At 54.3% G+C, this 17,714-nt stretch overlaps 1 protein-coding gene across 9 annotated transcripts in view; it reads left to right on the top strand.

Moving 5' to 3' along the window:
* ABCB9 (ATP binding cassette subfamily B member 9) overlaps window positions 1-17,504 on the top strand; it is a 37,673-nt gene extending 20,169 nt beyond the window's left edge. For all 9 annotated transcript variants that reach the window (XM_027124963.1, XM_027124964.1, XM_027124967.1 and 6 more), the window contains 10 exons: window positions 1,228-1,342; window positions 1,918-2,048; window positions 3,028-3,233; window positions 5,416-5,613; window positions 6,913-7,041; window positions 8,989-9,177; window positions 9,645-9,818; window positions 11,944-12,103; window positions 13,702-13,838; window positions 16,269-17,504. In XM_027124963.1, coding sequence (XP_026980764.1) covers window positions 1,228-1,342; window positions 1,918-2,048; window positions 3,028-3,233; window positions 5,416-5,613; window positions 6,913-7,041; window positions 8,989-9,177; window positions 9,645-9,818; window positions 11,944-12,103; window positions 13,702-13,838; window positions 16,269-16,529 — 1,700 coding nt within the window. In that variant the 3' untranslated portion in view covers window positions 16,530-17,504. The remainder of the gene's footprint in view (window positions 1-1,227; window positions 1,343-1,917; window positions 2,049-3,027; window positions 3,234-5,415; window positions 5,614-6,912; window positions 7,042-8,988; window positions 9,178-9,644; window positions 9,819-11,943; window positions 12,104-13,701; window positions 13,839-16,268) is intronic.
* Window positions 17,505-17,714: the final 210 nt, after the last annotated feature.

Below are 17,714 nucleotides of genomic sequence, written 5' to 3'. Positions count from 1 at the left end.
CATAATGCTGCTAGAGCTCGCTGATGCCCTTTACTCCCCTGTAGGTAAACTGAGGCAGCGATTCAGCTGAGGTAGAACTTCACAGGGGTGCCTGGAGACCCCATCTGGCCAAGGACACAGGGGAGACAGAGGCCCTCTCGGCTGCCGCCCTGTGGTCCCTGTGCTGAGACCAGCAGAGGGCGCCAGAGCGCCACTGTCCTGGTTGAGCCAGTCCTGCAGTGCTGACCAGGGAAGGGCCTGCCCCACCTGCCCAGGGTTCATTCATTGACCTTTATTGAGTGACTCCTGTGTGCCCAGCCCTGAGCCAGGCTATGGCTGCTGAAAGAGCTGCGGTGAAAACGGGACACAGCCTGGTCTGACCACCTTCTTTTCCGTGTCCATCATTTCCATAAGATGGGAGCGGGAACTTACTCTGGGTTATTGGGAGGGAAGGCACAAGGAACGAGCCCCCAGATAGGAAGCTCATTTGGGTTTGAGTCCTGGCCCTTCCTCTTAATTGCTGTGGGACCTTGGGCGAATTACTCCGCCTCTCTGAGTCTCCCACTCCCATGTGAAATGGGGTGACATCCCTGCCCAATGCCCCCCTCCCCACGTCCACCCAGGATTGTTGTGAAGATATAGCAGGACATATGGGTAAGAAATTATCTGACAAACTGTAAAGTGACCCCTCAAGGGGGGCGGGGTGGCAATTTACAGCATCGCTCAGAACCAGAATACCAACATACTCTGAGGGTCTAGAATTTGGATTCTGAACCCTCGGCCAAAGAGAAGAAGTGAACTTTGGCGTCTGTCAGCCACCAGCTGTGTGGCGGAGCAATCGTCAGCTCACCTTTTCAGCTCCACTTTGCTCATCTGTAAAATGGGTGATAACAGAGCCGACTTCAGGGTCCACGTGCAGAGGGGGTGAACCGTCACACGGGAGCCCCTTGTCTCTGTGTGCTCGATGACTGGTCACCATTATTCACGATAGCATGACCCAGTCTGTATAGATTAAGTCACTCACATTTCCCGTGTTCCTGTTCTCTGAAAAGAGAGGACATTAAGCAGTGTGGGACCCCTTCCCTGCCCCCTGCCCCCTGCCCCGTTGAGAAGCAGGAGTTTGCCGAGAGAGAAAACCCCACGGTGGAGTCAGCGCTGTGGGTGGTATGGGGGCTTCCAGAGGCTCAGGAGGAAGGACAGAGGCTCCCCTGGGTGCCGATGCCCCCTGAGCCCGCCCTGTCTCCGCAGGAGAGACCTTCCTCCCTTACTACACGGGCCGGGCCATTGATGGCATCGTCATTCAGAAGAGCATGGAGCAGTTCAGCACGGCCGTCACCGTCATGTGTGCGCTGGCCATCGGCAGGTAGCAGCCCCTGCCCTCCCCCACCCGCCCAGGCCTGCCGCGGGGAAGGAGGGCAGGGCCAGCTCCCCAGAGGAAAAGGGGCCAGGGAGGCCCAGGAAATGCCCCCGGGGAGCCTGTGCCTCAGCTGGTCCCCGTGGTAACTAACAACCCAACTGGCTTAGTTCTGTCCCTTTGGTTGAGCTACCCTAGAGCAGCGCCCTTTTGTCCCTACAGATGGCTTCAGTCCTCGGGGTTCCCCTTTCACCGGCACCCTCCCAGCCCCCGCGGTTTTCCAAATGGGAAACAAGGACCAGCGTTGTCTGTGCTCCTCTGGGAGGGAGAGGGGTCTGGCTGGTGGAGCTGGGCCCTTCACCCACAGTAAACGCAGTCCCCTCTGTGCCCTCACCTTGGGAGCTCCTGTTGGGAACAGGGAAGCCCCGTGGAGGTGCTGGCTCCGGAGAGTGGGCTCGAGGTCGGGGTGCCGCCCGGTCTCTGCCCTGCCAGGGGCCCACGCCTGCCAGCGGGGGGTGGCGGGGGTGGCGGTTGGTTGTCGGAAGGACGTCGTGCTATATGTAACATCTCTTATCTGCAATTAGCTCATTTGCCGCAGGTGTTCGGGGCGGCATTTTTACCCTCATATTTGCCAGACTGAACATTCGCCTTCGGAACCGTCTCTTCCGCTCACTGGTATCTCAGGAGACGAGCTTCTTTGACGAGAATCGCACAGGTTGGTCCTCCTGGGACCTCGGGTGACCTGGGGCTGGGCCCGGCCAGGTGGGCTTGCCTTGCATTGAGGATTTAAGTGGGCACGTCCATGGTCTCAGTCCTGATGGCTTTTCCTGCCATCCAGTTCAGGATGGGGACACCCCGGGAGGCTGGCTTGGGCCTCCGGCCCTGCCTGAGCCCTGGGGAGCTGGCCTGCCGGCTGAGGTTTTGGTGTGAACTGCGGCCACTATAGGACCCTCGCTAGGCCACCCGCTGTCCCTGCAGCAACCAGGCCTCGCCTCCCACTGGCTTGTGGGAAGCACAAGGGCAGGGTCTACCCAGGCCTGTGGCCTGAGAGGCCCAGCTCCTATGGGAGTGAGCAGGGCGGACATGCAGGGCAGAGCAGGGAAGACATTACAGCATCCGGCCCAGGGCAGAGCAAGGAAGACATTACAGCATCCGGCCCAGATCCAGGCTCTGAGGCAGACCAGCCTGGGAGCAAACTCTGTCACTAACTTCACCTCTCTGAGCCTCTGTTTGCGCCTCTGTAAGATGGGAACAATAACGGTAGCTGCCCTGTGGGATTGCTGTGGAACTCTTAGCCCAGTATCCAGCAGTCAGTAAAGGGCTTTCTGTTCCTCTCTCCTCCACAGCCCAGATTGTTATTTCTGTGAGGGAAGAGGGGAGTGGCCCCTCTGCCAGTGACAGGGAGGAGACGTGGGCTCAGCTCTGGCTCAGTCACGGCCACGCTGTGTGGTGCTGAGCAGGCCTCTTCCCTTTCCTGAGCCTCAGCTGCCTCCTCTGTGCTCTGGGAGGTGTGACGCTGAAGCGAGATGCTGGTGACAAGGTCTGGGCTCAGAGCAGCCCTCAAGGGGCATCCGCTCTCCTTCCCTCCCCACCCCGCCCAGAAGGTGGGGAAGGTCTGAGCTCCCCGAGGGTCCCCTGCCGCTGCCCACAGTGACCCCATTGCCACAGCGGGAGCTGAGCTGCCTGTGTTCCAGGGGACCTCATCTCCCGCCTCACCTCGGACACCACCATGGTCAGCGACCTGGTCTCCCAGAATATCAACATCTTCCTGCGGAACACGGTCAAGGTCACGGGCGTGGTGGTCTTCATGTTCAGCCTCTCCTGGCAGCTCTCCTTGGTCACCTTCATGGGCTTCCCCATCATCATGATGGTGTCTGACATCTATGGCAAGTACTACAAGGTAGGCCCCGCCTGGTCCCCGCTGGGGTCTGAGCCCTGGCAGCTCCTGAGTGACCCCTTAGGCAGGTTCAGGGGGCCACCAGGGGCTAGTGAAGGACCCATCGTAAGGCTGCATTTGCATTCATTCACTGGTTCATTTCACTCATTCAATTAATATTTATTGAGCACCTACTGTGTCCCAGGCACTGGTTTATATCAATGAAACAGACAGGGCCCCTGCCTTCAGGAGGCTTATATTCTAATAAGAGAAACAGACAATAAATAACAACGACGCTAATAATGAAAATATATAATACAGTAAAAGATCATAACTGCTAAGGAGAAAAATGAAGAGAGAGATTGGGAGCATTGGGGCTGGTTGCCAGTTTTAAATAGATCTTTCCGAGAAGGTGGCATTTGAGTAAAGAGGTGGACGGCTCGGGGAAGCACATTCCAAGCAGAGGGCACAGCCAGTGCAAAGGCCCTGAGGTGGGAATGTGCCTGACATGTTTGTGGAGCCTCAGAGAGGCCGGTGAGGCCAGAGCCAGGAGTGAGGGGAGAGCAGGGAGGTGACGGGGGCCAGATGGTGTCGGCCTTTGCGGGAAGTTTGGTTTTCACTCTGAGTGCAAAGTTTGCTCTCTTTCTATACGTTTATGTCAGGGGGGAGGGCTCAGGCCCCCGGGAGCAAGGCCCTCGCCCACGATGCAGTGATGGGCAGGCAGCAGTCCCCTCAGGCCGCCCCTTGGCACTGCCTCTGTCAGAAGGTCAGCCTGTAAGCTAGGCCCCTGCCTCACCTTCCTCCTGCTTCCTGCGATGGTGGGTGCCCCTGAGCCCTAACGGAGCCAGGCTGGGTTCAGACAGTGTAGGCAGCCCCTCCTCAGTGCTCCAGGCCTACGGGGGCAGGGACACTCCTGAGCAGGGGCTGGGACACGTGATCAGCTCAGGGTCCCCAGTTTGGTTGGAGCCCTTGGTGCCCATGACCTGAGGCCAGCCCCCAGATGGATCCATTCCCCACAATCCAATGTGTCACCTCCGGCAGAGCCCACCACCCAGGAGGGCCCTCTCCCCAGCAGTTCTGGGTCACCGGCCTCACTGTTTTCCTCCCTGAGTAGAAAAAGTAAATATATGAGTTGGAGTTGGAGCTGTTTCCCTTCCACACCGCCCTTCCTGCCTTCCTGCCCGCCCCTGAGAGGGGGCAGGAAACCCTGGAGCTCCCTGCACCAGCCCCACCTCTGCACACACCTCAGGCCCCACCTTTAAGTTCAACCGGGCAGGACCTCAAAGAAGCCCTGTTTAGGTCTCGTACCTGTACCCGAATGTGTAGGATACAGTCATCGCCACAAGCCACACACATCGCCCGCAGCCAGACATGACGCAAGGCACAGGCTGGCTTCTCCCAGGATGCCTGAGTGTACTGCATGCTTCCGATGGCCTGGGCATGACTCGCAGGTCATGGGACATGCCTATGGAGGAGGCTGTCTCAGCCTCCTGGGCAGCCTTCCTGGCTGGTGTGAAATTCTGAGTGTGGTTACTGAAAGCCTGAATAGCGTGGCCCAGGGCGCCTTCTGGAACTCTGTGGACAGCAGCCTGGTGGTCACATACTTGGAACCACTTCTCAGCCATCCGTCTCCAGTTATAAGCACACGATGAGGGCAGATTTCATAGCCCATGGCCTCCACCACCATCTAGAACTTGGCTAGGAGTTCTGGAATCTCTGTGCCAACCCTCAGGCTCTCACCTAATTTAATATATGTTGCTGGATGTAAATGGTGCCTCCTTAATAGTTAGTGTTTCTTGTGTAGTGTACAACCTGAACAACCATCCAGGGCATCCCTGCTCTTATGCCAGCACAGAATCAGGTATTGAGACTTCTTTTTCTCAGAGGATTACCCCAAACTGTATGGTCACGCATAACCTCCTCTGAATACTGGAGATGACTTCGTGATCAGCGCCCCCATGCCTCAGGAGCTAGAGCCTCAGGAGCTCACCCTAAGAGCCCAGCTGGAGTCTGAGTTCAGCAAATCAAGCTAGAAGGGAATGGGGGAGGAGGGGAGCTGGGTCTTATCCCCTTGTCCCTGGAACTCCCTGCACAGAGCTGGCACCAGCTAAAGATAGAAAACACCAGAGAGGCCTGGGGGCTCAGGCAGAGGGTGAGACTGTGTGTTTTGGGGTCTCTTCCTTCTTGTCGCGCCTCCCACCCATAGAGGCTCTCCAAAGAGGTCCAGAATGCCCTGGCCAGAGCCAGCAGCACGGCTGAGGAGACCATCAGCGCCATGAAGACAGTCCGGAGCTTTGCCAATGAGGAGGAAGAGGCGGAGGTGTACTCACGGAAGCTGCAGCAGGTCTACAAGCTGAACAGGAAGGAGGCTGCGGCCTACATGTACTACGTCTGGGGCAGCGGGGTACGTGCCCTGGCCCGGGCAGGTCTCACACAAAGATGGGGGACCCCTAGATCAGGACATTAGCCCAGGTCCAGGCATGCTGATGTGACACTTGACTTTGTCCCAACTTTCTGCTTGTCCTCAGAGAATCTTTCTGGAAAGGAATTCAGCCTCTCGGTGCATGTCCTCAAGCAGGGCACCTCCTCTCTCCCTCTCACCTGGGCGTGGGGTGGCAGGGTAGGAGCTTTCTTTTCCCAGCTAGGGAAGCGTCCCTGCCAAGGTGGGGAGTCACCCCAAGGCCAGCTGGGACCCATCCTCGGCCGGCTTCCCTAAAGGTCCTTTGTCACAACCACACACATGCCCCCATTAGAGTGTCCAGCTCACTCCCTGGGGGTGAGTTATAGCCCCTCCTGGAGAAGAAGCACTTGGGTCCTGTCACTGTGTGCTGGCCACATCTGGGGGTGGGCTGTTGGGGAACAGCTGGGGTAGGAATGAGGAGGGTTTGGAATTTAGGGGGAGGAAAGAGAGGGTGGTCTACAGGGAAAGCAGGGAATAAGGACCTTCTGGGTCCCCCCAGGGTGGGCCACCCCTCAAAAGTGCCCAGCCAGGGAGAAGAAGGGCCTGAAATCCAGCTCACCTAGCCAAGCCTCTTGGCAGTCTGCCCACCAGCAGGGGCGCCTCTTGCCGATTGTGCAAAGGCACTGTGGCCCAGCCATTGATCTAGTTCTGACCCAGCATCGCCGGCTTGGGATGGGGAGGGGCAAATAGGGACCCAGTGGGTTGTCATGGGTACGCAGGTCCCACTCCTCTCGCAGACCACTCCCCCAGACACCAGAGGGGGCTGGAGGCAAGCACACCCTGGACACAGCCCCTCCTTCATGGAAACACAGACCTCGTCTGCTTTGCCTGGCTTGCTGTGTGACCTTAGCCAGTGGACTCAGCCTCTCTGAACCATGCTCTTCCCAATAAGGAGAAGACTAATAGCTCCAGTTTGGCCTCGCTGAGGCGCTTGGGCGCTGTGTATGTGTGCCAGGGCCTTACAAAGAAAGCCTTGTTCCCAGCCAGGCTCATGGCCTGTTCCAGCTGGGGGCCTTTGCAGGGAAAAACTCCATGGCGAGGGCGGGGAGGGCATGAGTGACAGAAGGGCCCCAGCTTGTGGGAGGCCATCCCTGCTGCAGGCTGGAGTTTCAGTCTGTGGCTGTGAGTGAGGCGCCCACAGCTGCTCTCACCTCCCCTGCAGGGCAGGGGACAGAGAGGCTGTGGGGAAGGTCTGAGCCAAGGCCCCCATGACTCAGATCCCCCTTTCCCTCTTCCCTCCAGCTCACTCTGCTGGTGGTCCAGGTCAGTATCCTCTACTACGGGGGCCACCTCGTCATCTCAGGGCAGATGACCAGCGGCAATCTCATCTCCTTCATTATCTACGAGTTTGTCCTGGGAGATTGTATGGAGGTGAGGGGCCGGCGGGGGGAGGGGGGCCCTGGGGAGAAGGGAGAGGGAAGGGAGAGGGATCTAAATGGGGGTGCTCCAGGGTTCACGGGAGGTGGTATTTCTTTCTAAAGAATGTGACAATACCAATAATACTAATAAAGAGAGTAACACATACAAGTGACAGCAACTCCATTTATGGAGCAAAGTGGCAACGACAGCAATTATCTCAGAAGGTTCTCCTGAGCCCACTGGGCACGGTCAGTGCTACTCCAGTCCCCATTTCCCAGAAAAAGAAGCTGAGGCTCAGAGTGGTTAAACGACTTGCCCACCACGTTCGTAAGGGAACCGAGTTCAGAGGCAGATGGTCTGACTTTATTTTAACCCACTTTGAACAGTAGCTCCATGGAAAAAGAACAGAGTGGGTTGTTTTTTTTTTTAAATAGACTATGTCTTAATTTGGCTGCCCCCACCAGCAGGTCCCGAGACTAGGGAGCTGGCGTGCTTGTGCCGAAGCTGCCATCGGTCACTGCTGGAGGATGCTCGGGGTGCTCCTCTGGTCTGCCTCCCTCCCCCCACAAAGCCCTCCGGCATTAAGATTGAGCCTCTGTGTCCTGCAACGATAAAGCTCAAAGATGCGGCAGGGGAGGGGTGGGTTAGCATCTGCCGCAGATGGTACTTCGCGTTAGCTACAGTCATCCATGCAGTGTCATCTGAATCAGCGTCTCGGAATCCGTGCTTCAGAAACATCCACACTAGTGGGCAAAGACATGTGTCCCAGGATGTTCGGTGCGGCATTGTTTATAATGGTGAAAAGTTAGATGCCTGTCAACCAGCGATTGGGTGAATACAGTACATCTGTATTCTAGAAACAGTCCATCTGTGCTATGAAAACTAGGCAGCAGCCACAAAAATCAGGTAGAGCTGTGGGCACTGGCATGGAAAGAACCCTAAGACATGCTCTTAGTGAAAAAGCTAATCCCCGAGTCATAAGGATGGTCTGATCCCATTTGTGGTTTTTTTTTGCATCTCAAAATGATTTAATTACATATGTGCACGTGTTTGTGAAAGCACAGAGAAAGGACTCGAAAGACACAGTACTCGGATAACCGGGGCCACCTCTGGGATGAAGCAAGAAGGACAACTTATACACTTGTATAAGCACTTGTATCTCAATAGGAATAATTATATCCAGATATTATGATAATAGCCATAGCTGTGGTGTGTTGGGGGTTTACCATGTGCTAAGCACTGTCTTCGCGGAACCATGACAATGGTACTAATATCACCCCTATTTCATCAACCAGGACCCGCAGTCACAGCTCATAAGGGCCTGAACTTGGGAGCCAGATGTGCCTGGGTTCGAATCCTGGCTCTGCCACTTCCTGGCTGTGTGACCTGGGGGAAGTTACTTGAGCTCTCTGTGCCTCAGTTTCCGTATCACCAGGAAGGAGATGATGATAGAACCTACCTCATAACAGATATAAGTACTCAGTAAAATGAGTCATTATTCACACTTATACTTGTGTATATTTTTACCCAAGGAGATGTATAGTATAAATTAAGGGCCATTTTTAAAATTGAAATTTAAAAATTCTGTGACAGCTGCAAGAGTAAGGTCTGATTCCTGTTCCGCCACATTCTGCCTAGTTCATTTAACTTCTCTGTGCTTCCGTTTCCTCCTCTGGAGGGTGATAACGCCTACTCTGCTGGACGGTGGTGAGGCTTAGCTCTAACACACAAGGCACCAGTACTTCTTATTGCTGTCCTCATTTTTTCATTGTCGTCATGATCTGCTGTACTAGCAGGTGGGGCTCCAGCAGCCTCCCGTGGGCACCCCGCCCCCAGAACTGCTGCTGTGTGCTTGCTCTCTCCTCACTCCCTTCAGCTCTCTGGCACCGTGGCGGGGGCGGGGGTGTCCCAGGATCGGGGCGTCGATGGGTCAGGAACGTGTGTCTACTCCCCCCGCAGTCCGTGGGCTCCGTCTACAGCGGCCTGATGCAAGGAGTGGGCGCCGCGGAGAAGGTGTTTGAGTTCATTGACCGGCAGCCAACCATGGTGCATGATGGGAACTTGGCCCCTGACCACCTGGAGGGCCGGGTGGACTTCGAGAACGTGACCTTCACCTACCGCACTCGGCCCCACACCCAAGTCTTGCAGGTGAGAGAAGACCCAAGCCCCCCCCCCCCCACCCCCCGGAAGTCATCCTTTCCCTCATCCCATCTCCCGCGCACCTCCTACAGGCCAGGCCATGGCAGTGCAGCCAGGAACCTGAAAGGCCAGGAACACTGAAGACAGATCATATTAACAAAAGGATTCCTGGAGAAGTGCTAGGAAGGCAATAAGTCAGGGGTAGTCTGCAGAGATGGTATTAGCAGTCAAGGAGGGCTTCTCGGAGGAGGTGACATTTGATATGAGGCCTAAACAAGGAGCAGGAGCCAGCCGATGGCTCTCTGCAGAAAGAACATTCCAGGCAAAGGAGACAAGTATAAAAGTGCTGCCCAATCCTAGAAAGGAGAGCATTCTGGGGGCCGGAGGTGGGGCAGGCTAGGAAGGGTGCCCACCTGCGTCTGAGGCCAGAGCATATGAGCCAGGGGCCCCACACCGTGTCTGTGTGTTCCTTGCAGAATGTCTCCTTCAGCCTGTCCCCAGGAAAGGTGACAGCGCTCGTGGGGCCGTCGGGCAGTGGCAAGAGCTCCTGCGTCAACATCCTGGAGAACTTCTACCCCCTGGAAGGGGGTCGCGTGCTGCTGGATGGGAAGCCCATCAGCGCCTATGACCACAAGTACTTGCACCGAGTGGTACGTGCATGGGCCTTTGCTGCCCTCCTCCGCCCTTTCCTTGTCTGACCTTCTCTCCCACGGGCACGCACACAGGTGCAGGAAAGAGGGCTCAAGACACACGTACATTTCAAAGAATTATCACCATTTCAAGAACTGGAACATTCCAGCACTCTCCCCACAAGAAGCAACGTCTTGCCTGACGCTCACGATCGTCATTTCCATGCTTTTCTTTTGTTCCCATCTCTACGCCTCCCCGAACAGCGCAGCTGTGTTTTGCTAGTTTTAAACTCCGTGTGGCTGGAACCGTAACATGTGTATTCTTTGTGTCTTGTTCCTTCCACTCAGTGTTATTTGTGAGGTTTCCAGGTTGAGGCTGTGTTTGTAGTTCACTCATTTTCATTTCTGCAAGATAATCCACTGTGTAAACATGGCACAGTCCGTTTATACATTCTGTTCTTGATGGATATTCCGGTTGTTTCCTGTTTTTTTACTATTACCAGCAATACCGATATGGACAGTTTAGTCCATATCACGGTGCCCATGGGTGGGTAGGTTCTCCCAGAGCCTCACCTTTAGTAGTTACTGCCATTAAGGTGGTTTACTTTTTTTATTATTATTATTTTTTTACACATTACATTCCCACTAGCAGTGGATGAGAGTTCAGGTTGTTCCGCATTTAAGTTATCTCCAGTATTTAAAGGAGGCTATTCATGACCTTACAGTTTTGAGTAATACTCTCAGAAAAGTAGACTCGACACCTGATCCTCTGCTGGTATAAGAGCAGGGATGCCCTGGACGGTTGTTCAGGCTGCACACTATACAAGAAACACCGACTATTAAGCAGACACTATTTACGTTGTCTACATACATTAAGATATATGAGAGCCTGAGAGTTGGCACAGAGATTCCAGAACTTCTGGCCAGTTGTAGATGCTGGTGGAGGCCACAGATTGTGAAATCTTCCCACCTATGTGTATATAACCAGGGACAGATGGTGGAGAAGTGGTCCCAGGTTTGTCCCCACCAGGCTGCTGCCCACCAGAGTTCTGGAAGTGGCTCCTAGAAAGAGCTGTTCAGGCTTTGCAATAGTTAACACACTCAGACACTTAATTTTCTCAGACTGTTAATATTGCCAGTCCTGAATCTGTACCAGTTGGTATTTAGAGGTAGTTCAGTGTAGAGGTCTTTTGCATTTTCCTGGTGACTAAAGATATTAAGTCCCTTTTCATATGTTTATTGGTTATTTGGATTTCCTCTTTTGTGAATACCTTCTCTATAAATTTAAATTTTTAATTTTCATAAACCCAGAGCAGTAAAACTCAACAACCTAACCATATTCCCATATATTCAGAGAATTTCATAACAAAGACCTGAGGTGACTCCACCTCACCTTTTGAACTCCACTCCGTGTCGGGAACTGGCATTGGCAGTTTAGTCAATATCCTTTCCAACGTGTTTCCTACCTTTATATAAACATACCTATATATAAAGGCACATATGCTTTTTTTAAACAAAAATAGAAATATGATATATATATTACAGTTTGATTTTATGGGTGCACTGTAATCATTTAACCAGTCCTCTGTTTATGGAGAACTAGATTGTTTTGTTTTTTTCTTTTTCCTTTTTTGCTATTTACAGTGTTGCAATGATATCCTCCAACTACATACAAATTCCTAAAAGTGAGACCATGAGACAATAGCTCCTTTCAGTTGTTCTCTTACAGGGAGGGGGCACCATCCAGGGAGGTCCTTGTGGCCTGGGTCTGCTGTGCCCCCTTGCCTCCTGCCAGGGACAGGCTGACTCACAGAGTTACACTCCACGCTCTTTCTCTCTTTCTTTCCAGGTCAGGGGCAGCCAGTAAGCTCCGTCTTGGAGGTCAGGGAGCTTGACTGGGCCCAGAGCGGCAAGCTTAGCGGGGCCCCAGTTTGTTGGTCAGGGAGGCTGAGAGCTTGTGCAGAAAGTGGACTCTGCTGTTCGGAAAGAAGAGAGGCAGCTGAATGCAGCTGCTGGCCGCGGGCCCTGATCAGATTTCAGACCCAAGGCTCCCGGCGTCACTCAGGCCCAGGGCTCGCGAGGTTCCTGGTGACAGCTGGATAGACGTGTTCCAGGCCTCTCACAGCCTATCCTTCCTCCTCCGCAGATCTCCCTGGTGAGCCAGGAGCCAGTGCTGTTCGCGCGCTCCATCACAGACAACATCTCCTACGGCCTGCCCGCCGTGCCCTTCGAGGTGGTGGTGGAGGCCGCACAGAAGGCAAATGCCCATGGCTTCATCATGGAACTCCAGGATGGCTACAATACAGGTACAGAGCCCAGAGCATCACCTCCACCGTGCCTGGAGGTCCACCCTCAGGGATGCAACCCTGAGTTATGCACTGCCCTCTGTCAGCTGAAACTCACATAACATAAACTTAACCACTGTATTTTAAGTGAACAATTCAGCAGCATTTAGTACATTCACAGTGCTTTACAACTACCACCTCTGTTTAGTTCCAAAACGTCATTTTTTTTAAAAGACACTTTTTTCTTTTCTTTTTTAAAATTAATTAATTTATTTAGTTTAAAATTTTTTGGCCACATTGGGTTTTCGTTGCTGCGCACAGGCTTTCTCTAGTGTGGCGAGCGGGGGCTTCTCATTGCAGTGGCTTCTCTTGTTGCAGAGCATGGGCTCTAGAGCGCAGGCTCAGTAGTTGTGGAACACGGGCTCAGTAGTTGTGGCGCACAGGCTTAGTTGCTCCGCGGCACGTGGCATCTTCCCAGACCAGGGCTTGAACCCATGTCCCCTGCATTGGCAGGTGGATTCTTAACCACTGCGCCACCAGGGAAGTCCCTGAAATATTATTATTTAAAAATAATATATGTATTATATTCATTAATTATAGTGACTTAATTTTATATTAGTAAATATTTTAATTTAATAAGTTGAACAATATATTACCTTATAGATTTTATTTAACATATTTAAAAATTTTAACTCTCGCAATGGGACTGTTCGTACAATTCAAAACTAAAAAAATAGACATAACGATATCCAATGCGAAGTTTTATTTCATCCTGGTCTTCACTGCCAGGGCCCCCCTGCCCCCACCCAAACATCTTTCATTATTTTCTTACATTTTGGAGTTTTGGAGTTTTGGAGTTTCTTTATGCAAGTATGAATATGTATTTTTATTCCCTCCCGCCCTTTTACAGAGAAAAACCCAGCACATTCTATTCTGCCCCCCGGCTTTTTTAAGTGACCTGTCCGTATAGATACCTAGAAAGCTGCTCTTTTTTTAACTACTGCATAGTATTCTGTTGTGTGACTTTATAATTATTTACTCAAAAATAACTGATTTCCTGTTTCCTGTTGATGGACATTTGGTAGTTTGTTTCTTTGTTTTTTTTTTTTTTTTGGCAATAACAGTGCTGTGAGTCACTGTGCATGAGAAGGTGAATCTGTAGGAAATATTCACAGAGATGGGTTTGCTGGTCCAAGGGTTGTGCCTCTGTAATTGTGCTCTGTAGACTTGTACAGCACAACCGGATAGACACAGCGGTGTGTGCACGGCAGCACAGGGCCCGCGCCAGCAGTACCTCAGGGAGAGGAGGGAGTGCCCTTTCCCCTCGGCCACACCAGCACAGTGTGCTATCAAACGTGTGGATTTTTGCCAGATTAATAGGTAAAAGTTGGTATCTTGGTACCAATTGCACATAGTTGTAACTTGCATGCCTCTTACGAACAGGGAGGAAGAGCATCCTTTCATGAGGTTTCTAGCCTGTGGCCCTTGTAGCCCCACCTTTTCCTGGGGAGCAGAGCTCCTGTGGCAGCAGGGAAAGGCGGAGGCGGGGGTTGCTCGCTGCTCCCCAGGGCCACCGGCCTCACCTCCCGCTCACTTGCCCCTGTGTCTCTGCCATGCAGAGACGGGGGAGAAGGGTGCCCAGCTGTCGGGCGGCCAGAAGCAGCGGGTGGCCATGGCCCGGGCTCTGGTGCGGAACCCACCCGTGCTCATCCTGGATGAAGCCACCAGCGCCCTGGATGCAGAGAGCGAGTTCCTGGTGAGTCGCTGGGTAACGGGCGATGCTGGGGCAGTAGCAGCTCCAGGCGGCCAGAGCCCTCCCCCCGCCAGCAGACGGCTGCAGGGGCCCTCCCAGGCCAGCAGCTTCCTGGACTGGGCTGTCCCGGAGCTGGGGGCAGGGAGCGGGGGCAGAGGAGGCCCAGGGCCTGGCCACCCTGGCCCAGCCTCTGGCTCGAGGCGTTGAAATTATATGGAATTAGGTTAGGGGTCAGGAGGTGTGGGACGTGGACAGGAGCTCCGCTCTGCAGCTCATGGCTTGCTCGTGTCTCTTACCCCCTGAGTCTCATTTCATTGGTAAAGAAAGAAGGGCCCCATAGTGTATCTGAAGAGGACCAGCTACCTCAGTCCCTCCATGAATCATTTACTACACAGGTATTTAATGTGCGCCTCCCGGGCACCAGGCGCTGTCCTAGGCACCAGGGGTTACATTGGCCCCTGCCCCCAAGGTGTTTCCAGTCCAGAGTGGGAGACAGATAACAAGGAGATAAGCATGAGTTCACCCTGGGGCCTGTGCTATGTAGAAAATGGAACAGTCATGTGGGGACTTCCCTGGCGGCCCAGCAGTTAAGACTCTGCACTTCCAGGGCTGGGGACGCAGGTTCGATCCCTGGTTGGGGAACTAAGATCCCAGATGCCGCACAGTGTGGCCAAAAAAAAAAAAACAAAAGAAGAAGAAGAAACAGTCATGTGATAGAGAGATTGAGGGAAGGGTCACTACTGTCAAAGAGAAACACTGCTGGACATTAGTTAAAGCTGGGAAAACAGATTTTATTAGTAGCTACTGTCCGTAGGGAAAAGAACTGAGCCCCATTCCTGTGCAGGGGTGACAGTGGTGACGGAGCCTTTCACAGAGAGATTGAGGGTGTAGGGAGGGCGCAAGAGTGGGGGACCAGGAGAAACTCACAAAGGGCTGGGCAGTGAAGTGTGATCTGTCCCCATGGCTGCTGGCCAGCAGTGGTTGTCCTCTACCGAGACTGGGAGACAGGGGCCCTTTCCTTCCCGTGATTACAATGAGATGGCATTCAGGTCCCGGAGAAAAACATTCCTGAGTTTTAGGAGATCTGCATGTATATCTCCAGGGGACAGGGGAAGGTTTTACAATTATAAGCCCTTTTTGGTAAATGCTCTAAGAAAGGGAGCTCTGGGGCCCACCATCAGGTGATGTCTAGAAGTCAATTCTCCTGGCAGCACTGGGCATTTAGGGGCTGAGGTCATCCTAGCAACAAGGCCTTGAGTGTGGCCATCTTAGTGCAGAGTTTGGATGGGGTCACACGTGCCAAGAATCCTGCAGTTCATGCCAACAGAACCAGGGTCATCAGGTCCCACTTGAGCTGAGACCAGAAAGGAAAGGAGACAGCCAGAGGGGGGCTGGGTAAGAGAGTCCCAGGGAGAGGGGGCAGTGGGGGCAAAGTCCTAGAGTAGGTCCACAGCCAAGCCCCACGGTCAGCGTGGCTGGCGGTGGGGTGAGGCAAGGACAGAGTCATAGGGGGACACAAGCTCCTCAGGCCCTGGAAAGGAGTTTGGATTGTTTTCCATTAATAGATTTTTATTTTATTTTTTTAGAGCAGGTTTAGGTTTAAAGAAAATTAAGCAGAAAGTACAGAGAGTTCCCGTATATCCCCCTCCCCGCACCACGAACAATGTCGCCTGTTATTAACATCTTGCATTAGCGGTACCTTGGTTCCAGTTGACAAGCTGGCATTAATGCATTATTTCTAACTCAAGACCACAGTTCATATTAGGGGGTCACTGTTTGTGTTGCGCATTCTACGGGTTTTGACAAATGCAGAATGTCGTGTTATGCAGAATAGTTTCACGGCCCTAAAACTCCCCCAGGAGTTTGGATTTTATCCTAAATGGGACAAGAAGCTCTTGGAGGGCTTGGGGCATGAGTTCAACAAGAACTGATTAAAAATGTTAAATCCACGCGGGGAATGGATGGGAGCAGGGCAGGTCAGAAGGAATGGTGGCAGAGGTGGAAAGATGGCACAGAGACACAGCGGGGAGATGGAGCTGCAGGACCTGCTGATGGGTCGGATTCCGGTGATAAGGGAAGGATGAGGAACCAGGTGATGCCTGGTTTTGTCGGCGTGAGCTTCGGGGCTGACGGTGAGACCGTTAACCAAGGCCAAGGTTAGGGGAAGGAGCAGGAAGACGAGAAGACGACCATGCTCGGGGGCCCCCCTGTCATCCGCCGGGCGCTGCCCTGTGTCAGGCTCTGAGCTCCGTCCCCCGTGGACAAAAGCCAGGAAGCAGGTCCTGTGCCAGCCCTTGCTTTACAAGTAAGGAAGCCTCAGAGAGGCTGAGCATCCACAGGACGCGGTGGATCTGGGATCCCAGCCGGGACCGGGCGGGGCCGTGGGTGGCGGCGGAGACGCCCGTGTGAGCCGGCGCCCTCCTGTTTCCACAGATCCAGCAGGCCATCCACGGCAACCTGCAGAAGCACACGGTGCTCATCATCGCACACCGGCTGAGCACGGTGGAGCGGGCGCACCTCATCGTGGTGCTGGACAAGGGCCGCGTGGTGCAGCAGGGCACACACCAGCAGCTGCTGGCCCAGGGCGGCCTCTACGCCAGGCTGGTGCAGCGGCAGATGCTGGGGCTCGAGCCCGCCTCGGACTGCACAGCCGGCCACAGGGAGCCGCCGGGCAACGGCGGTCACAAGGCCTGACCGTGGGCCCTGCCTCTCCTGGTGGGGCAGAGGCTCCAGTGCCCACCTGGCAGATGTGCCCACGGGGGCCCGCCAGCTGCCCCCGCTGCCCTCCGAGCCCAGGTCCACGGCACTGGAGGGCCAGCTGCCCTGTCCCACGTGTCCCCGCTTCCTGCGTCTCGCCCCCGGTTCCCACCCTGTTCCCCGGGCCACCACCAGCCCCCTGCTGCCATGAACGACCCCCTCCAGTCTGGGCAGTGGAGACACCACTGGTCTCTCCAGCTGGTCTCCCAAGGTTTCTAAGTGAAGGTAGAGCTACCTTTTTAAACCAAGATCTTAACCAGGTTTTTTACTGCTTGGTTCTGATGGGCCCCAATCTCCTAGATTTCAAAAACATTTTTCTAATTGGGAGCAATGATGGGCAAGTTCTAGAGACTTCTGAGCCAGGAGTGAATGACCCTTCCTAGGAACCTGGGGGATGTCAGGGAGAACTAGGCCTCTACCCTCTGCCCCTGGAGAGAAGGGGCTTCCCTGTCCCGGGGTGCGGGGGAGGGAACACGGGGAGGGGACTTCCTGTCTCTCCCTCTTCCCAGCTCTGTGAGTCAGGCCAAGGGTGGGTGGGGAGTGGAAGGCACCTGCCTGCCCTCACCCCTTCTGCCCTCCCAAATCTAAGCCAGTCTCACTGTGAACCACTACGGACCTTAAGTGGGAGAGTGAGGGGCTGGCCAGGCCTGGCGGAGCCTCAGGGTGTCCCTGGCCCAGCGCCCAGCGCTAGCCCCTCCCCCTGCCCCTCCCATGGCTGGCGGCCCCTTCCCCCATCCACCCTGCCGCTCTGCTCTTCTGAGGCCCTTTGGACGTTTGGGAGTCGCGTTCTCTTCCCTGTCCAGTGGACGGGACACTGGCAAAGCCCAGGTCTGGCTTTGTAGCGGGGTTGCAAGATGTTGGGAGAACCCGGTTAATAAAGTATACTACCTCTGACCCCTGACTTCTGACCTCTTCCTGGGCCGTCTGCCTCATCACCTGGTTAGGTTTCTCCATGCACTAACTCTCCCCCGGCCCTGCCTGGTGTAGTTGTGGGGAGACTTTGAGTGGTCTAGGGCCTCCGCCCAGTGTCCAGGAGCCCCTTCACGTCCCCAGGACCCCAGCGCAGACATCCATGTCTGTCTGTCTGCCTCCATGGGGCTTGTGCGGGATAACAGAGACCTG

This window comes from Aethalodelphis obliquidens, unplaced genomic scaffold (assembly GCF_003676395.1).
Source record: "Aethalodelphis obliquidens isolate GAN/ISIS:26980383/991018 unplaced genomic scaffold, ASM367639v1 scaffold28, whole genome shotgun sequence".
NCBI lineage: Eukaryota > Metazoa > Chordata > Mammalia > Artiodactyla > Delphinidae > Aethalodelphis > Aethalodelphis obliquidens.
The sequence above is the reverse complement of the archived record's forward strand: the minus strand, read 5'-3'. Positions and strand labels throughout refer to the sequence as shown.